Below are 22,743 nucleotides of genomic sequence, written 5' to 3' on the forward strand. Positions count from 1 at the left end.
TAAATCTCAACAACTAAACTGAACTGGCCATTGAGAAATACTTTATGTCCACATGACATACTTCCTTTCCTATCAGGGGATTAAACACACACACACACACACACACACACGCACACACACATTATTATTTGCTGATACTTTACTTATGGTTTGCTGATAATAAGATAATCCTTAGTTTTGAAGATGATCTTCTGTTGAGGTTAAACTAACCCTAGGAAAATTTGCTAGGAGAAATTGCACTTCTGTGTGAATGAGTGTGTGAAAGGGTTTGTGGAGTGCAAAGGACTGACATCCCATTCAGGGTGTTTTCCCACCTCATGTCTGGGACAGACTCTGTATCTACTATGACCCTGACCAATAGAGAAAAAGATAGAATCCCCCAAAAGGACATGTAACTTTCTCTAAAGCATTGGAAGAGCTGCTTTCAATATAACAAAACTGTGTGAAAGTTTTTGTACAGTGCAGCTGGATTTCCTGTCACTGTGGGCTCCAGAGCACAGTAGTATAGTGCAGAGTCTGATACAGCAGCAGAGGAGATGATCAGATCCACTTTCTTATTCGTTTTATCTTGCTCTTTTTTAAGGTGTATGGACAATCGTGGACAAGGTGGTTGAGCCTCAGTGACAGTTTCAGTGCTTTCAAGAATCAGCAGCAGAAACTCAGGTCTTGATCCAGGTTTTTGTCGATACCAGTGGAGACTGTTAACTGATCCAGTATATGTGCAGGACAGTGAGATGTTGCTGCCTTCCATTGAAAATACATTGGTTTGATCTGGTTTAATGTTATTGTCAGCAGCCTCTGCTATAAAAACATTACAACAATATTGTGATATTTTAATCATAAATGACACATTTCACATGGAAAATTACGTCTTATAAATTAGAAAAAATAATATTTTGTGTGCAGTGTATATGACTTACCAACATCAGCAAGAGTGAAAAACACCACGAAGAGGAACAACATTGTTTTCCTGAGTGTTTAGTTCAAACCTCTAGCTTTAGAAATGAATGTCAGTGTTACTATTTGATGTACATCTCCACCTCTAGCTCCACCTACTTGTATTTATGTATATTCATGACAGATCTGCTGTTCTGAATACTGTTTATATAAAGCTTGTAGAAATATTTTTGTATTAATAAAACAATGTGGCTCTGAGAAGCAATGGATTCACTCGTACCATTTACTCAATTTTTCTGTGATATTTTGACATTAAAAGTTACAACACTTGTTTTTGGTTCTCTGTCTCTCTCTCTCTCTCTCTCTCTGTCTCTCTCTCTCTCTCTCTCTCTCTCTCTCTCTCTCTCCTTTCTTTAGTAGGTGGTTTTTGGGATTGCACTGTGTGACACTGATTTTGGAATATGGAAGAAATATTTATACAAATACCTATGTCTTCATAGCCCCCATATACACTATATTGCCAAAAGTATTCGCTCACAAATCCAAATAATCAGAATCAGGTGTTCCAATCACTTCCGTGGCCACAGGTGTATAAAATCAAGCACCTAGGCATGCAGACTGTTTTTACAAACATTTGTGAAAGAATGGGTCGCTCTCAGGAGCTCAGTGAATTCCAGTGTGGAACTGTGATAGGATGCCACCTGTGCAACAAATCCAGTCGTGAAATTTCCTCGCCCCTAAATATTCCACAGTCAACTGTCAGCTGTATTATAAGAACGTGGAAGTGTTTGGGAACGACAGCAACTCAGCCACGAAGTGGTAGGCCACGTAAACTGACGGAGCGGGGTCAGCGGATGCTGAGGCGCATAGTGCGAAGAGGTCGCCAACTTTCTGCAGAGTCAATCGCTACAGACCTCCAAACTTCATGTGGCCTTCAGATTAGCTCAAGAACAGTGCGCAGAGAGCTTCATGGAATGGGTTTCCATGGCCGAGCAGCTGCATCCAAGCCATACATCACCAAGTGCAATGCAAAGTGTCGGATGCAGTGGTGTAAAGCACGCCGCCACTGGACTCTAGAGCAGTGGAGACGCGTTCTCTGGAGTGACGAATCGTGCTTCTCCATCTGGCAATCTGATGGACGAGTCTGGGTTTGGCGGTTGCCAGGAGAACGGTACTTGTCTGACTGCATTGTGCCAAGTGTAAAGTTTGGTGGAGGGGGGATTATGGTGTGGGGTTGTTTTTCAGGAGCTGGGCTTGGCCCCTTAGTTCCAGTGAAAGGAACTCTGAATGCTTCAGCATACCAAGACATTTTGGACAATTCCATGCACCCAACTTTGTGGGAACAGTTTGGAGCTGGCCCCTTCCTCTTCCAACATGACTGTGCACCAGTGCACAAAGCAAGGTCCATAAAGACATGGATGACAGAGTCTGGTGTGGATGAACTTGACTGGCCTGCACAGAGTCCTGACCTCAACCTGATAGAACACCTTTGGGATGAATTAGAGCGGAGACTGAGAGCCAGGCCTTCTCGTCCAACATCAGTGTGTGACCTCACAAATGTGCTTCTGGAAGAATGGTCAAAAATTCCCATAAACACACTCCTAAACCTTGTGGACAGCCTTCCCAGAAGAGTTGAAGCTGTTATAGCTGCAAAGGGTGGACCGACGTCATATTGAACCCTATGGATTAGGAATTGGATGTCACTTAAGTTCATATGCGAGTCAAGGCAGGTGACATACTTTTGGCAATATAGTGTATATCTCTTTCAAATACTGCGGAATTTGTCATTTCCATGTTTTTTTAACAGATGTTGATAGTAGCTGTAAAACTTAACAACTCCACTGAATTGGCCATTAAGAAAGTCTTGTTGTACATCCTGTCCTAACAGGGAAGTAAACACACAAAATTACTTTAGATTTTCTTAAATACTTGATTATTAATCACAAGATAATATTTGAAACCTCTTCTTCTTCTTTCGGCTTTTCCCTTCAGGGGTCTCCACAGCGAATCATCTCTCTCCACCTATCCCTATCTTCTGCATCTTCAACACTTGCACCTACTAGCTTCATATCCTCATTCATTACATCCATATACCTCCTCTTTGGCCTTCCTCTTTTCCTCCTTCCTTGCAGCTCCATGTCCAACATTCTCCTACCAATATACTCACTCTCCCTCCTCTGAACATGTCCAAACCATCTTAATCTGGCCTCCCTACCTTTGTCCCCCAAACGTCCAACATGAGCTGTCCCTCTGATGTACAGCTCTTCCCTTGGCACCCTGTCATATGCTTTCTCCAAGTCTACAAACACACAGTGCAACTCTCTCTGACCATCCCTATACTTCTCCATCAACATTCTCAGAGCAAAAATTGCATCTGTTGTGCTCTTTCTGGGCATGAAGCCATACTGCTGCTCACATATTTCCACTACCTTCCTTAACCTAGCTTCCACTACTCTTTCCCATAGATTCATTGTATGGCTCATCAACTTTATCCCCCTATAGTTGCTGCAACTCTGCACATCACTCTTATTCTTAAAGATCTTCTCTACACCTCTTCTCCATTCCTCAGGCATCTTCTCACTCTCTAAAACCCTGTTAAACAAACTAGATAAAAATTCCACTTTCCAGGAAATTCCAGGAAGTGATGCTGTTGGAGCATAATTTTACACAGATCATCACTTCACAGTATCAGTGACAGTGAACTGAGTCACTAATACAACACAGAACTATTCCACTGTTGCTGATCAACCCACTGCATCTGACTTCACCTCTTAAACATATCTTTTGGAGTTTGAGGTCAGAGCTGTGTCTCAGGACTCTAATAGCAAAAGACACAATAACTCACAATACTTTATACTTTGATACTACCTTTTAAAACTAAGCACATTTCCAGGTTTTTTCTACTTTATTTCGAGTAGAAATTGGAATAGAAAAGCTATACTTGTATTCAGGCTGTATAGGTAACAAGAGGTTTTGTGTTTTGTTAGTTGATATTTCTGAACTACTGTATGAGTGCAGCATTTGATTCTCCAAGCTACTGTTATAACAGACATAGCAAGTGTTAGCTTACTAGCTAGTTATTCTCACAGTTATGTCAGAGAACAAACAACTCCTGAAATATCTTAATACATAACATTTACTGTCACATATGACAGGTTACAAATAGCAGTGGTAATATATGCCTTGAGAGATACAAGCTAACAAAAATGCCTAAAAGGACCATTTCTGTGTTGGAAAACAAAACAAAATTCTCACTTAGAAGTTTCCTAAACAGACTTGCTTTCTTTTACAGGTTCTGCAGATGCAGAGTCTCACAGGGTAACAGACATATTCCCAAAACCCACAGTAATTATGTGCTGAAGTCTATTAATATCAATGTCAAAAGCACACTGGGTCATCAGACTACTGGACATTCTTATTATTCAAGACTCAAGACCAAAGAAACATATGTTAAATACATCAATTCCCAAGCACAATACACACAGAAATAACTGTTCATCAGAATTAATATTTAATGTCATTATTCCTGAAATAGTATAGCATTTTGGGGTTTTTCTGGCATTTAATTTTTACACTGTCATTTACTAAGCTAGCTAAAGTCAGTGGGCTAAAAGCTGCCACCACTGGCTATGAGACCTGCACTTAGTGCTGTGGAGACTGAGCAGAGAAGTCTTTTCTGTTCAACAAGGCCTTGTGTTTTAGTGAACTTGCTAACTTGTGCTGTCAGCTCTTGACTGATGACAAATAACATGCAACACCAATATATATATATATGTTGTATATATGTGTTGCATGTTATTTGTGATCAGTCAAGAGCTGATTAAAGATTAACATTTACTTTTAAAGGATTTGTTTTCTGATTATTCAACCAATAAATAATAACAACATATGTAAGAGGATCATTATTGGATTTCAAAGCAAATCAACATCAAGGTCTGAGAATTAAGAAAGTACTGTATTTGAATGAAACAGGTAAACATCTCCCCCTGCTGAGAAAAACATGCAGCCTGACTTTTTGTACAGTCTGTTTGAGTTTTGTGTCACTGTGGGCTCCATGGTGCAGTAGTACAGTGCAGAGTCTGATACTGCAGCAGGAAAGATCTCCAGATCTACTTTCTTGTTCGTTTTGTGAAGTTTGATGGATAGTCGTGGGTCAAGATGTTCAGCTTTAGTGACATAATCTGTAGATTTCTGAATCAGCAGCAGAAACTCTGGTCCTGATTGAGGTTTTTGTCGATACCAGTGGAGAGAGTAAGCTGAGTCATCATATGTGCAGGTCAGTGTGATGTTGCTGCCTTCACTTGAAGATATGATGGTTTGTTCTGGTGCAATGCTGCTGTCAACAGCACCTGCTGTAAAACATTACAACAACATAAACTTTATTCATTACTTAAGGGTGTTAATTTTTTTAACTGAATCATGTTTAGGTATCAGTTCAAATCTCCAACATTAACCTAAAGTTTGTGTATAATATAAATGACTTACCAATGTTTTTAACAACTATGAAAATAAAGAAGAGTAACATGACTGTTGTGTCTCTCTTGCAGTAGGTATAAATGGCAGGATCTCTGTGAAACTTTCTAAACTGTATCTTACCACATCTAGCTCCACCCACTTTTACTTACTCATAGTCATGTCAGTTCTGGTATCATATTGATCAAAAAAAGCAATGAATTTTCATAATAGAATTTATTGAATGTTGTTTACATCTTTTAGGGCTGAATTTTACTAAATATAGTGACAGTGACCCTATCACCATCACCTTGATCCTGGTCAGATGTTTACTCAAGATTAATGAATGAACCCTTTGTGGATTTTAGTTATGTGATGATACACATTTTAATGCAAATTGTAATTCGTCATATTAACATATTTGTGTCACAGCCTGGGAATTATGTTCTGTAGACTAAATGTCCCATTTTCTAAATAGGTCAATAGGTCAGGTCTAATCCACATGAAGCCTCTCATCAAAATGCATATAAGATGCTCAGTCATTTGAATTGATGTGCTCCCTGTGCTAAAAAGAGAAATGAAGTAAATGAAATATGAAAACATCTTGGAACTAATATGAAGTGTTACATCCTGTGAGGTTGTGTTGTATATTCTGTCTTATATGTGTTTAGTCCTTCAGGTTGGTCCCCTCTGTACTCTAGCCCTCCTTACTGCTTCAGCTCCAGCAGTTAACACTTCTGCCAAGGCTGGGATGGAAGCCAGTAACCCCAACTTCAATGCTCACTTGGTGTGTTGTGCTTGCGTGTGTGTAGAGATTCAGTGTTGTGTTTTACTGTTCTGATTTTGACCTTTGCCTGCCTTGACTACAAGTTTGATCTGCTTCTTGTTAATCGTTGCTGCCTTGTGTATATAATCTTTCTTTGTACATGTAAATATTGAGACGTTGTATGTATTCACTGGCACGAGGGCTATGACTGCCATTTTTGTTGGAGATGTTCATTTCTTTCTTTTTTCTTTTTGTTTAGGTTAGATAGCTAATCTCAGTTTGTTTCTGTTTTGTTATTTTTGGTCTTTTGGTCTGTGTTGTGAGACTCATTCCTGTTAACTTTGGGGCATCACATACATGTTCTGTTCTACCTCCTATATATATAACCCTGTGCTATTTCTCACACTTCATGTCCCAACTTGGTCATAAGAACTAATATTAAGTTGAACATACCTAGAAGAAGCATTAACAGTAAAAGATTAAAGATCAGCATGATAGAGATGGTAACTGTGTCTCAGTTAGTAGGTTGGATTGCTCAAACGTCAGAGACATACTTAATCTCACAGTCATGTATTAGTATATATACAGTAAAAGAAACATTGACCTTTATTAATCAAATGTGCATGCAGTTAAACTTTTTACTGAACCTTCTACTCTCTATATACTCTCTACTTGCTCTAGCTCACATCCAACAAAATAACATGCATCTGTACAAACATGCACAAGAGACACACAATTGAATCAATACATTCATGTAAATGTTTATTTATTTATTTATTTACTTACTTATAAATGTATAAATTATCATTAATTACAGTGAATCATGGACAAAACTGGTAAGAAGGGTTAATAAGCTAAATTGTCATATGCACCTACAACACCAAACACAATGAATCTGTTAGTATCTGTAAAATGCTTTTTGATTATAAAAATGTAGATTCTTTACTTTACTTTGATTAATATGTAGTTTGTCTTTTTTAAACACATTTTATTTTTATTAATATGTTTGTTTATTTGTTTATTTGCTTAGTTACTACTTTTTTATTTATTCATTTATACCACAGAATTACCACAAACATTCTTTGTGTCTGTGGTTATCTGATAACAGGTTGGTAAAGGAAGGATCTTTGATGTGGTTTTAGAATCTTCATTTATACTGGTTTATACGTTTTTGTAAAGCCTTTCAGTGACTCTGTATCACTGTGCTGCTACTCTTAGAGCACAATGATAGAGTGCAGAATCTGAGAGCTTTAGTCCTCTGATAGTAAGTTCAGTAGAGTCTCTGCTTGTTTTTGTCTCTAATCGAGTATCAGTGGGTTTACGCTGTCCTGAAACTGACCTTGCGCCTTTATACAGTAAAAACTGTGGTGCGCTGTTAGGATATTGTTTGTACCAGTAAAGCCGAATATTTTCACTGCTTGACTCATATGAACATTTCATAGTAACACTTTCTGTTTCCTTCCCAACGATGGAATCTTCATTTGTTGGCTCAATTTTATCTGCAAAAATGCCTGTTGATAAGAACATTAAGAAATTAAACTGTTAAGCATTTTTTAAAACCAAATATTGACCAGACAAATTAGGAAATTACTCTATACTCTAAAATCCAAATTATTAGTTAATACAGTGAATTAACTAATGAAAATGAATTACCTGTAACTAGAGTGAGAATCAGTGGTATGTATCTCACTATGTACAGTAAGTTGTATAGTTGATCCATTTCTGAACACAGCTCTGTGAGGATTCTGTATAATAGTGCTGTATGTGCTGAACTTTACACGTCTCTAGAAGGACACACCCAGGAAGTGATGCTGTTGGAGCATAATTTTACACAGATCATCACTTCACAGTATCAGTGACAGTGAACTGAGTCACTAATACAACACAGAACTATTCCACTGTTGCTGATCAACCCACTGCATCTGACTTCACCTCTTAAACATATCTTTTGGAGTTAGAGATCAGGGCTGTGTCTCTAGAATCTAACACCAAATGACACAATATCTGACAATACTATAACCTTTGATACTAACTTTTAAAACTAAGGAATAGAAAAGCTATACTTGTATTCAGGCTGTATAGGTAACAAGAGGTTTTGTGTTTTTGTTAGCTGATAATTCTGAACTACTGTATGAGTGCAGCATTTGACTCTGCAAGCTACTGTTATAAACAGACATAGCTAATGTTAGCTTGCTAGCTAGCTGTCCTCAGTTATATCAGAGAACAAACAACTCCTGTTCAGTCTTCTGCAAGAGTCTCCTCATGATGAGGACCAAAAGAGAGCAAAATAAAATAAATACATGGAAGTTTGCTGATCTTATGGCAGACTGTTGTACATACATTTATTTTTTTAATTATTTTTAATTATGACAACAATTACAACACAATACATAAACATAGCAAAAAAAACATTAATTTGGGGAAACAAACACATTTTAATTAATAAGGTTCTTTTTTATTTCCCGTTTGAGTAAAAAAAAACTATAACACAGTATAAATAATAGCAAATAGTTACTTAAATAATTAAAATGAATTGTTTCCTAGAGTTAGGTTTACTTAATTTTCTTTTATTTAAGTTGGTAAAACTGAAGCTTTTTTCAAAATACATTTTTGTATATTTTTGAAAAATGTGTAATGAATTACTGTAAAATATTTACTAATTACTAATTTAAGCAATTATTTAATGTACATTTGATGTATAATAATATCCTGTTCATGAGTTTATTCTGCTGTGTGAGTTTATTTCACTTGAAAATTGTGAGAGTCAAAAACTAGCAGAGTTCCTGATTTGATGGAATGTAGATTATTGAGTTTAAGCAGTTTATCTACCTTCAATATAACAAAACTGTGTCAGTGTTTTTGTACAGTGCAGCTGGATTTCCTGTCACTGTGGGCTCCAGAGCACAGTAGTATAGAGCAGAGTCTGATACAGCAGCAGAGGAGATGATCAGATCCACTTGTTTAGTTTTATCATCAACTTCAGCAGACAGACGTGGTGGCATAGGGTCAGTTTTATCTCCACTTGGGAAAATGTAAAAAAGGAACTCAGGTTTAGATTTTGGATGTTGTTTGTACCATTGCAGGTTATTTACTGCACCACTGAAGTCTTTGTAGCTGCAGGACAGAGTAACATCATCACCTTCATCTACAACTTTATGAGGGGAACGTGGCTTTATTGGATCTTCCATGGAGTCACCTGTCATAGAGAAGAGAACATAATCATTTTTATTTTTCAGTTATATAACTCATATTATACTTTTTCTTAACATCATAAAGGCTAATTAATCATTAATGTAACACTTCCTTTCTGAGATGGTCAATGATAACTTACCTAATGAAAGCCACAGACACATGAATATAACAGTGATCATGATGAATGGTGTTAGCAAAATGACAATATTCTGAGGTCTTTCTGTACTTTATTATATTAACATTTCAGAGGTTCATGAAGCTCCACCCCTCAGCATCATATGACAGTGTCACCAGTTTTACTGACAGATTCTTGACTTTCTGCATCCTGACATTACATTCAGTCTCACATGTGGAACAAGACATTTATCATTCATCTAATAATTAAGGTTTTACATATTATACCAGGGGTCTCTAACTCCTTATTGCACTCTTAGTCAAATATAAAGTGGTTTAGACAATCAATAATTCAATTAATCAATTAATTACTTGTTTGTGTATTTATGTGACTAACAACATTACACTTAAATGTGTTCATTTATCATTTATCATTTATCTTTAATGTGAAAATGATTTCATTAGGCAAAAAATAAAAATCCACATCATAGGTACAAAATCTACAATGTTGAGTTTCTTGAACATTTCCTGATAGAGACATGGTTACAGAGTGACAGCAGCACATGTTTATTAGTGGCTGGGTTTATTGTTTTATTCTGCCTCCTTGTGGAACAACAGAAACTGGCGCTGATTTCTGAATATTTTCATTCAATTACTTTCAATAGATGATTTTAATGTAGAACAAAGTTAATTTCTAAATTTATTCAGTAGGACAGATTAGACAGGATACCACTGGATAAATGATAAGGTACTTAAGTTTCTTAAAGTTTATACAACTTTTGTTGTGTATTTATATGGATCACAGGAGCCTTTGTTAGCTATACACAGCATTTTCTTGTCTTTTTTTCTCCTTTTATTTTGTGTACTATATCACTGCTTAGATCTTTTCTTTCTCATTCTTCATGAAGCTCCACCCTGTAGTATCACATGACAGTTCAGTTAAGGGAGCTAGATTTATATTTTATTCAACTACATACATGAAGCAGGAAATGTTCTTTAAAGGAAATAATTGCAATAATCATTAAAAATATTAATGAATAATTATGCAAATATTGAATCATTATTTAAAAATTAAAACTAGCTTGTCATTTAATGACATTCTATATTTGTAATCAGTGTCTGCATCTATATCTGGAACCAATATTCCATTCAAATCCAAACTGGTTTCTAAAGTAAGCAAACATAACACTTAAAACTAATCCATTTGACATGTCATGTTGCTTGTATATGTTGTGTTTTTCAGATTCCATTTCATCAGTCAACCCAATTTATTCTGCAAAACATCCTGTTGTAAAGATATAAATAAAAGAAATAAATCTGTCAAGTATTTGTGTGAACAAACTACAGAATATGTAGAAACTATGTAGGAACCTTTCTAGAAATATATTGCCTCTAGTAGGCTAGATAAAAACAAAAATACTTATGAAACATTACAATTCAAATCCAAAACTATGAAGCTCAGTATTTATACACTATATTGCCAAAAGTATTCACTCACCCATTCAAATAATGAGATTTAGGTGTTCCAATCACTTCCATGGCCACAGGTGTATAAAATCAAGCACCTAGGCATGCAGACTGTTTTTACAAACATTTGTGAAAGAATGGGTCGCTCTCAGGAGCTCAGTGAATTCCAGCGTGGAACTGTGATAGGATCCACCTGTGCAACAAATCCAGTCGTGAAATTTCCTCGCTCCTAAATATTCCACAGTCAACTGTCAGCTGTATTATAAGAACGTGGAAGTGTTTGGGAATGACAGCAACTCAGCCACGAAGTGGTAGGCCACGTAAACTGACGGAGCGGGGTCAGCGGATGCTGAAGCGCATAGTGCGAAGAGGTCGCCAACTTTCTGCAGAGTCAATCGCTACAGACCTCCAAACTTCATGTGGCCTTCAGATTAGCTCAAGAACAGTGTGCAGAGAGCTTCATGGAATGGGTTTCCATGGCCGAGCAGCTGCATCCAAGCCATACATCACCAAGTGCAATGCAAAGCGTCGGATGCAGTGGTGTAAAGCACGCCGCCACTGGACTCTAGAGCAGTGGAGACGCGTTCTCTGGAGTGACGAATCGCGCTTCTCCATCTGGCAATCTGATGGACGAGTCTGGGTTTGGCGGTTGCCAGGAGAACGGTACTTGTCTGACTGCATTGTGCCAAGTGTAAAGTTTGGTGGAGGGGGGATTATGGTGTGGGGTTGTTTTTCAGGAGCTGGGCTTGGCCCCTTAGTTCCAGTGAAAGGAACTCTGAATGCTTCAGCATACCAAGACATTTTGGACAATTCCATGCTCCCAACTTTGTGGGAACAGTTTGAAGCTGGCCCCTTCCTCTTCCAACATGACTGTGCACCAGTGCACAAAGCAAGGTCCATAAAGACATGGATGACAGAGTCTGGTGTGGATGAACTTGACTGGCCTGCACAGAGTCCTGACCTCAACCCGATAGAACACCTTTGGGATGAATTAGAGCGGAGACTGAGAGCCAGGCCTTCTCGTCCAACATCAGTGTGTGACCTCACAAATGCACTTCTGGAAGAATGATCAAAAATTCCCATAAACACACTCCTAAACCTTGTGGACAGCCTTCCCAGAAGAGTTGAAGCTGTTATAGCTGCAAAGGGTGGACTGACGTCATATTGAACCCTGTGGATTAGGAATGGGATGTCACTTAAGTTCATATGCGAGTCAAGGCAGGTGAGCAAATACTTTTGGCAATATAGTGTATATGAGCCATTAACCATAACTGTGGAGTTTAACCTGCAAAGAAATTAAATACTGAACATGGACACATTAAAACAGGTGGGAATTCCATTTTCATATTGTTTATTGACAAACAAATATTAGCAGTCCAATTTCTCCTAACATCTAATATCTGAATGTTATCTAGAATCAGTTGTGGGCCGTGCGTTTCACACCTAGGCCTTCACTGGTGTCCTTCCTGAATTAATCCACCTCTATAGCATCATTATGACGCCACGGCAATAGATAATAATCAACCGTTAAATAGCAAATTAAAAAAGAAATTAGGCTACAGTATTTCACACCTCACAAGGAATAGTCCATTTTAATTTTCTTAATGAAGACATTCTTGATGACGTATGCAGCAAACTGCAATATCCGGAGGACGCAGCATCCGAAATGAGATGCAGTGAATATAGAAACAGTGCATATAACAGTGCATTGTGTCACAGGCTCTCGTAGCGAACATGAATAAAATTACATTACATATAGAACAAATAAAAAACAAATTAACACAATTCAGTCTCACAAGTTTCCTTTCACTGCAGCAAAAAAAAAACACAGTCCACTCCGGGGATCTGGAATGTAGGCAAACTGTTTGTTCTGTGTAAAAGAAAACCCAAAAGCACAAATGGCTCTTGAAAAAGCTTACCAAGTATTTTGAAGAATCAAAAGGATTTTCTTGAAAAGTCCGCCTTGAAAATGCATTTGTAAGGATGTCCGCGACCAAAATCGATTTCTTATCCTCTGTCAGCCATCGTGAGTTAAAATATATATATATATATATATATATATATATATATTATATTTATATTTTAATTCTTATTTATACTAAAAATATTTATATTAAATAATATAAAAATATTTATAGTTTGCTGCCTCAAACTACTCCAATTATCCAATCAAAGGACGGGAAATTGCTGATGTAATCGTATGCCTGCTAGATGGCCCCAGTGACGCCAACTCGGAATCTGATTGGTTAATGGAACAGTTTCATTACCATTTATTTTAAGCTATGTGCGCCTGCACTATTGATTCTGAAGGCCTTAAGGCAGATTTCTTTCACTCTGGGAACACATGATATCAGCCACTGACTGAAATATGATTGGATAAATACTCTTATCATAAATATACACTGCTGGAAGCAGTGCAACCAAGAGAAAAGCTATGAAATGTAGAGAATAGACAATTGGGAATAATTTAATACACATTCATGGAAAAATATATTAAATATATTAAAATGCAAGACAGTGATTCAGATCACTGCTGTTTAGGCCAGCAGAGAAGGCCTTGCTGGCCCTGACGGTCCACCACTGTCTACAATGACTACAACACTTGATTTATCAGTATTAACAAATAAAACAGTTGAGTATTGGATTAGTGTAGTTTAGTTTCAGTAGTTCTACAAAACCTATACAGAATCCTGAGCTTCAACAGAGGACCTGTGAAGCTGATTAGATATTGTTTAATAAATATTAGTTCAGATACTTATCCTGATAATTTGTTTATTTTTTATGTGTCAGGATGGCCGAGCAGTCTAAGGCCCTGCGTTCAGGCCACAGTCTCCCTTAGAGGCATGGGTTTCAATCCCACTTCTGAAATGATTAGCTTCTACAGAAGTCTGTTGTTGCATGTTGGAAGGAATCCTTCGGCAGTGGTGGCTCAAGATAGCAAATACATTCAGGTCACATGACCATAAAAGCACGTGTCTGTCCGAACATGGTGGACATTTCCCAAGAAAGCACAAACACGGTGAGTAAAAGTTTAATACTCAGTTAGTTGAAAACATTAAAATCAATAAACAAACTTGAGGCACAAACTTTATTATTTTAAACTGTATTTATTGCATTCAAGCTTATAAGCAATATAGACCAGAGCGTGTAATGAATAGAAGTCACTCTGATTTGTAATTAACCTGCTTTCAGCTTTGAGAAAATGAAAATATTATGCAGTGTTATGTGAGTCTACAGTGGGAGTGAGCAGAAACAGGATACCTTGAAGTCAAATAACAAAGACGTCACGTTTTCATCTGATTTCAACTGCAGTTTGCATTTCCATTCCTTCCACCTTGTAATTTCTGTACCTATATGTATTTTACTTTGATTGTAGTAGGTTTGATAAGCAGCTGCACACGTCTTTTTCACTGAATCTGTGACTTTTTCCTTACGTTTCAACTTAATATGAAATTCCATCGTTGTTATTATATGCTAATTAGGACATGCAGAAGTGTCACGTGACTTTCTGCACTTCTCCTGTCTCATTAGCATAGAAAAAAACTTGGATGTTTTTTTAAATCAGTTTTATTTTATTGTACAATAACAGTTTGGGAGATTTGATGTTTTTGATGTTATTATGCTTTCTTTCTGCTTTGTACAGGTCTATATTGAGAACTATTAAGAAATAATTCTGTCTTTACGCCACACTTTCATCAGAGTCTTTGCTTGCACTCCATTACATGACAAGAGCATATCTAATAATCTGTGGTCTGTGTGATTGTATCAGTGTTGAACTGAATTAATGTTTCTCACACTGAACACTGTGCACAAGAGTAGAAAGCAAATGATGCACTAATAAATAAGGCAGTTCTATTTAAATGTGTAAAAATACCAGGAATTGTTCTGTAGTGGTTATACCATCTGTAGAGATAATGCTATGTGGAGAGCAGGTTTCCTGTGTAATGCTTTAACACAAACAGATTAAAGTACACACATAAAATGAAGCAACAAAACTTTAAATCACACACATTGCAGTGTTAAATTTCAGATATACTCCATCACAGCAGAAGTAACAAATCATGTGAGGTCTAATTCTTAACCTACAAAGTCTAAAACTCATTTCTTAGTTCTAGAGATTTCCAAATTACCTCATGCTGGTCTGAGTGAATGACCTTTGATACTACATATTGTTCAATGTTATATATGTGGAGCCACACCTTGTCTTTAGTGCACTTCTAATTTAATTACATATTGCCTCTAGGAGTGTTTGAATTTTCTAAATCACCAGCAGAACTGCTTTGAGTTTAACAAAACTGTGTGAAGGTTTTTGTACAGTGCAGCTGGATTTCCTGTCACTGTGGGCGCCAGAGCACAGTAATATAGTGCAGAGTCTGATACAGCAGCAGAGGAGATGATCAGATCCACTTTCTTATCTTTAAGTGTAGCATTCATTCTTGGGGGAATATTTTCACTTAGAGCTCCAGTTTTGTAAATATAAAGAAGGAACTCAGGTTTAGATTTTGGATATTGCCTGTACCATTGCAGGTAGAAATTTGTACCACGTGTTTCATATGTGCAGGACAGAGTAACATCATCACCTTCATCTACAGCTTTATGAGGGAAATCTGGCTCTATTGAATCTGCCATGGAGTCACCTGTCATAGAGAAGAGAACATAATGTTTTAACCTTTAAATAATCAACAGGAAATACTTAAATCAGACACACACTGCATTTTCACACTGCATCACCACACAGACTAATATTTAATATAATATAGTTAATATTTCTGTAATAACAAAAAGTCAATGTTAACTCACCTAGTGAAAGCCACAGATACATGAATATAACAGTGAACATGATGACTGGTCTTAGCTCAGTGAAAATAGTGGAGATCTTTCTGTAATCTAATATGTTAACACCATAAAGCTTCAAAATTGCTCCACCCCACAGCATCACATGACAGTGTCACCAATGTTGTTGTCAGATTGTTGATTCTTACTGAAACATCCTGGCTTTACATTCAGCCTCATATGGGAAACCTGTCCAGAGCACATTTAATTTTAATGACTGGTTTTAGTAGAATGGAAAAAGCTCTTTTTGTACTCTAACATAATAACATCATAATAACATCAGTTTCAGGAAGCTCCACCTCACAGCATCACATGACAGTAAAACATCCTGGCTTTACATTAAGCTTTAAGCCTTGTTTGGGAAACTTCTGAAAAACAAACAAACAAAAAAAAGCAGGAAAAATGTCTACTTTATAAAAATGTACTCATAATTAAAATTAGTAAAATATTTAGTAACTAAATTATTAAAGAGTTAAACTTAAAGATCAAATACAAAAAACAACACAGAGCTAGGACCGAAGTTTGTCCAAGCCACATAAAGTGCACAGTGTGCAGCTAGGTGCAAACAAAGCAACGACAAGACAGTGCAAATACAATAAGTACAAAAAAGACAACACAAAAACACAGGACACTTAGCGCTGAAAAAAGAAAAAGAACCTTTCTGTGACTCTTCCAGTCTCTCTGTATCTCTGTCGCAACCTGCTGATGACACTCTGTGACACTCTAAGCTCAGTGGCCACTTCCCTCTGAGAACATCCTGTTTGAAGCCTCGCAATGGTGAGGTACTGTTGATCAATTGTTAGGTGTGGTCTTGGTCTCATGATGTCAAAATGTGAACAGCATGATGAAGAGGACTGTTTAAATACCAATTCTAACTGAACCAGAAAATTTATTGGTCGATTCATGGATCAAACACCAGTTGTGAATTTTGCTGTTAAGCACCTTGTTAGAGAACAGCAAGTTCTGCAAAAAGTACTGAAACACTGAACAGTTGGACATGTGCAATCAAAAGTGTAGAGAAGGTCAAATTAAGTTCACCTGTAAAGGTTATAGTGCATTTTAGGTGCATCCTGAAATTTCAGCCGAAAGCAGAATATCCTTAACTTTTTGTGAGTAGTGTATATATGTATGTTTATTGAATTTGTGTTACCTACTTATTATTACATCAGGAGAACAACAGCATGAATCTTAGCAGAAATCATTCTTTTTGATTAAAGATTAACATTTATTTTTAGAGGATTTGTTTTCTGATTATTCAACCAATAAGTATTAACAACATATGTAAGACGATCATTATTGGATTTCAAAGCAAATCAACGTCAAAGTCTGAGAATTAAGAAAGTCCTGTACTTAAATGAAACAGGTAAACATCTCCCCCTGCTGAGAAAAACATGCAGCTTGACTTTTTGTACAGTCTGTTTGAGTTTTGTGTCACTGTGGGCTCCATGGTGCAGTAGTACAGTGCAGAGTCTGATACTGCAGCAGGAAAGATCTCCAGATCTACTTTCTTTTTATTTTTGCGAAGTTTGATGGATAGTCATGGGTCATGATGTTCAGCTTTAGTGACATAATCTGTAGATTTCTGAATCAGCAGCAGAAACTCTGGTTCTGATTGAGGTTTTTGTCGATACCAGTGGAGAGAGTTAGCTGAGTCATCATATGTGCAGGTCAGTGTGATGTTGCTGCCTTCACTTGAAGATATGATGGTTTGTTCTGGTGTAATGCTGCTGTCAACAGCACCTGCTGTAAAACATTACAACAACATAAACGTTTCTACTTTCATTACTTAAAGGTGTTAATTTCTTTAAACTGAATCATATTTAGGTATCAGATCAAATTTCCAGAATTCACCTAAAGTTTGTGTATAATATAAATGACTTACCAATGTTTTTAACAACTATGAAAATTTGTGTATATAATCTTTCTTTGTACATGTAAGTATTGAGACATTGTATGTATTCACTGGCACGAGGGCTTTTTTTTGTTTAGGTCAGATAGCTAATCTCAGTTTGTTTCTGTTTTGTTATTTTTGGTCTTGGTCCACCCTGAAGTCTTCCCAGTTCACTGTGCTGTACATATCACTACATCACAATATATCACCTTAACTCACTGCTGTGTTGTGAAAATATATAGAATATAGAATATAGAAATATAGAAAATATTCTTCTTCAGTAGATTATACTACACCTCTTGATTTAGACACTTCTGAATGTAGTGAATTGTTGATGACAAATCTTAGTTTGTTTTTATACATGTAAATGAATATATATATGTATATATATATATATATATATATATATATATATATATATATATATATATATATATATATATATATATATATATATATATAATTCATATGAATCATGGGAAAAACTGGCCAGCAAAGTACAATGAATATAAAACAGTTCACACCAGCAACAAGTGACACAGTGCCTCTTTATTATTTTCTCTTTCTTCAGCTGCATATGTTACCATGTCTTTTCATGTCTTTTGTGTCTGTGGTTAACTGATAAGTTGGTAAAGGAAGTATCTTTGATATTTAACGTTGAACTTCAAATGAATTATTTCATAGGTTTTTGTACAGTCTCTCAGTGACTCTGTATCACTGTGCTACTACTGTAAGAGCACAGTGATAGAGTGCAGAATCTGAGATCTGCAGATCTTTGATAATAAGTTCAGTAGAGTCTGAGGATGTTTCTGCATTGAATCGAGAGCCAGAGGGGTTGTCCTCTTCATCATCTCTTGACCTCGTGCCTTTATACAGTAAAAACTGTGGTGCGCTGTTAGGATATTGTTTGTACCAGTAAAGCCAAATGTCATCACTGCTTGATTGATATGAACAGTTCAGAGTAACAGTGTCTGTTTCCTTCATTACAATGTTGGCATCTTCATCTTTCGACCAAATTTTATCTGCGAAACTGCCTGTTATACAGGAGAATATTGATAAAGATATAATACAGATATCAAAACATTCTAAAAATATTTTTGTGTAATACCCAACATACCCCAAAAATAATGTAAGACATTAAATTCCATTAATTCTATAGAACATGAATTTAGTTAATTCCAATAGTAAATTGATGATTTGATGAAAATTACCTGTAACTAGAGTGAGAATCAGTGGTATGTATCTCACTATGTACAGTAAGTTGTATAGTTGATCCATTTCTGAACACAGCTCTGTGAGGATTCTGTATAATAGTGCTGTATGTGCTGAACTTTACACGTCTCTAGAAGGCCACACCCAGGAAGTGATGCTGTTGTAGTGTAACTTTGTACAGATCATCACTTCACACAGTTTCAGTGACAGAAAACTGAAGTCATTAATTTGGCTGGTGTTGTATTTCAACATTTATCATCTATACAATACTATAAGTCTTTACCTGTTTATCTGGTGTTTAAATTATTTGTACATTTGTACATTACTATGATTTTTTGCTGTGGAACTGCATATGTGATGAATAAGCTCACTGGTCACTACATCAAGCTTTTATATGAAAAATGAATGGAATAAAAATTTCCATAGTGATCATCATAGGAAACTAGATCCAGATTTAAACAAACTCCCTCATGAGTAAATTTGCTGTGTCTATTTCCAAAAGGAATTAAATTCACTTCAATTCAGTTCACTTCATTTTTATTTGTACATCACTTTTAACAATAGACATTGTCTCAAAGCAGCTTTACAGAAATACAGAAATTCAGAATAGAAATTACAAAGTTACAAAGTCTGAGGCAACAGTGGCAAGAAAAAACTCCCTGAGATGATTTGAGGAAGACTCAAAAGGAAACCCATCCTCCTCTGGGTGACACCAGAAAGTGTGATTATAAATACATTAATTTCTACAAGTGTATATATAGTCAAACATTTAACATGCAAATCAAATCAATTGCATATATCAATTCATTGATGTGGATATGTAAGATACACAGAGAGAGTCCAACATCTAGGATCTAGCATTCTCTCACTGCGGCCTCAGTGTTGGAAATTACATCTCCACTTTGAAGAATATTAAGAAGGAACTCAGGGTCAGATGTTGGTTATTGCCTGTACCAATGAAGGTAGTTTGTTTAGGTCAGTAAAACATTTTAAAACTTTATCTACTACCATCTCTACAGAGTGTGTAAGCTCTTCTCTCTGGCAGTACAGCTTCATCACAGACATAATTAAACTAAACAAAGTGTGACATTCATTGAATGAGAAATGCAGCATAACTAACCAGGTTTTAGACATCTTTAGGCAGACTGACTGCATTGTACAAGTACAAGACAATGGAGGCACCAGACACGTGCTTTTTTTAATTAAAATACATAAGTATCATCATCATCAAGCACACTGCATAAAATTTACCTCAGGTTTGATTCCCTGACTCCCCTGTCCTCCACAAAACCTTTAAGAGAACAATGGGGAAAATGCCATTGGGATATTTTCTGCAAGGTTGACAATGTTACTTTGGGACACCTTTGAAAATATTATTCTCCTTCCCTAGATTATACTACACCTCTTAAATTAGACACTTCTGAATGTTGTGAATCCCCAGACAAGTTGTACAATATTGTGACTCTTAGAATACATGACAAATCCTAATTTGTGTTTGTATATATACATGAATGAAAATTCATTCGAATTAATCATGGGAAAAACTGCAGCAAAGTACAATGAATTAAATTTTAAACAGTACACACCAGCAACAAGTGACACAGAGCCTCTTTATTTTATTCTCTTTCTTCAGCTGCATATGTTACCACAAATGTCTTTTGTGTCTGTGGTTAACTGATAAGTTGCTAAAGGAAGTATCTTTGATATTAAACGTTGAACTTCAAATGAATTATTTCATAGGTTTTTGTACAGTCTCTCAGTGACTCTGTATCACTGTGCTACTACTCTAAGAGCACAGTGATAGAGTGCAGAATCTGAGATCTGCAGATGTTTGATAGTGAGTTCAGTAGAGTCTGGGGATGTTTCTGTATTGAATCGAGAGCCAGAGGGGTTGTGCTGAGCTGAACTTGCTGACTTTGCACCTTTAAGCAGTAAAAACTGTGGTGCGCTGTTAGGATATTGTCTGTACCAGTAAAGCAGAATTCTATCACTGCTTGATTCATATGAACATCTCAGAGTAACAGGGTCTGTTTCCTTCCCCACAACGTTGATATCTTTGTCCTTCGGCCAAATTTTATCAGCAAAACTGCCTGTTATATTGAAAAATTATTAATAAAGATATAATACAAATATCAAAACATTCAAAAAATGTTTTTGTGTAACACCAAAAACACTGACATTAAAAATAAATGAATTAATTCTATGAATATTAGTTAATTCCATTAATTAATTGATAAACTTATGAAAATTACCTGTAACTAGAGTGAGAATCAGTGGTATGTATCTCACTATGTACAGTAAGTTGTATAGTTGATCCATTTCTGAACACAGCTCTGTGAGGATTCTGTATAATAGTGCTGTATGTGCTGAACTTTACACGTCTCTAGAAGGACACACCCAGGAAGTGACACTGTTGTACTGTAACTGTATACAGATCACCACTTCACACAGTATCAGTGAACTATCACCAACACAATACAACATTATTCCAGTATAGCTGAATAACCACAGTCGGGAATTATTGTTCTTTTCTCTTTCATTTGCAGTCAGATAATACAATAAGAATATAAACAGCAGTTAATAAAGCTATGACTGAATACATTTTCTCTATTAAACACAATTCTTTGCTCATATATTCTGTAGTTTGCTTCTTCAGAGCTTCTCTTATTAAACTATTTGTATTTAAATGCATTTCAGATGAATTTGTCTGAATCTTGTTTACACATGAATATACACATACAATATGAATCACTTCAAAACATTCAAATGGAAATTAGTACGTCATGTTAATATAGATTTATTGATATTAATAACAGCTGGTATAACAGGGTGGATAAGTAACATTTGAGAGTGACAAGGTGGGAAGACAGAACAATAGGAAGGGTGTGGCACAAAGTGCAAAGGAAAACAAACAGAAAAGCAGGCTCTGCTGATCCACCTGTCAGCACCTCTCCAGTGGAACTGTCCCAGTGATTCCTGACACTACCAACAGCAGTTATAGTTATGTAGGTGTAATCATGTATACATACATGATAAGTGCATACAAACCCTCTCTACCTCACAAACAATATAAGCAGCTGCTTACTGTCCTGCAACTGCAGCTTAAAAATGTTAGCGGATGAAAATATGTTGTCAGTAAAGCATGAGTACTAGTATTATAATCAGGTCAAATATTATCAGGACATTGTCTTAGCTTAAATGCAGCAAAGTAACATGCAGTTGTGTGTACATGTATAATGACTGTCTGAATAGATGAATAAACATTTGTTACAATGAATCGTATAAACTGTAAAGAAACTACATCCTTATACATATTTATATATGTATGTATGTTTATATGACATGCTTGACATGGTTCATTTTTTTCTGGTCATCCACGTCATCCAGATCTTCTCTATTAATAATTTTATATTAGATCATATAAAATTGCATTTACAGCACTGGGTAGTGTGATGGATTTATAACTCCCAATGTATTTCTATGTTAAATGTTGCTGAGTTTGTATTTGGGCATGTTATTGTTTTAAAGAGTTGTTGAAAACAGTGATAAACCTCAATAACTAAACTGTATTGGTTGTTTCAGAAACATTACATGACAAGAGCATACCTAATAATCGGTAGTCTCTGGGTTTGTAACAGTGTTCAGAGTTAAAACTGAATTGAATTGAACTGAACTCAAACTGGACACTGTGCACAAGAGAAAAAAAAAATGCTGGACTAATATATAAGGCAGTTCTAGTCACTTGTGTAAAAATACCAGGAATTGGTCTGTAGTGGTTATACCATCTGAAGAGATAATTCTATGTGAAGTGCAGGTTTCCTGTGTAATGCTTTAACACAAACAGATTAAAGTACACACAACATATGAAATGAATTGACAAAGCACTGCAGTGTTAAATTACACAGATATACTCCATCCC

General features: G+C 36.2%; 1 long non-coding RNA gene and 1 gene segment (V, D, J or C); both read right to left on the bottom strand.

The window, feature by feature from the left end:
- Positions 1-6,792: 6,792 nt before the first annotated feature.
- LOC131355854 (T cell receptor alpha variable 12-3-like) lies at positions 6,793-9,486 on the bottom strand. The segment is given in 3 exon segments: positions 6,793-6,822; positions 9,019-9,311; positions 9,447-9,486. Coding segments are annotated over 3 exon segments (363 nt in total).
- A 4,586-nt stretch (positions 9,487-14,072) lies between these two features.
- Positions 14,073-17,395, bottom strand: LOC131356838 (uncharacterized). The gene is made up of 3 exons (XR_009205089.1): positions 16,379-17,395; positions 15,689-15,910; positions 14,073-15,525 (listed from the first exon to the last, which is right to left on the bottom strand). It is a non-coding gene; the product is annotated as an uncharacterized LOC131356838 (long non-coding RNA).
- Positions 17,396-22,743: the final 5,348 nt, after the last annotated feature.

The sequence above is a fragment of the Hemibagrus wyckioides genome, linkage group LG07 (assembly GCF_019097595.1).
Source record: "Hemibagrus wyckioides isolate EC202008001 linkage group LG07, SWU_Hwy_1.0, whole genome shotgun sequence".
NCBI classification, from domain to species: domain Eukaryota; kingdom Metazoa; phylum Chordata; class Actinopteri; order Siluriformes; family Bagridae; genus Hemibagrus; species Hemibagrus wyckioides.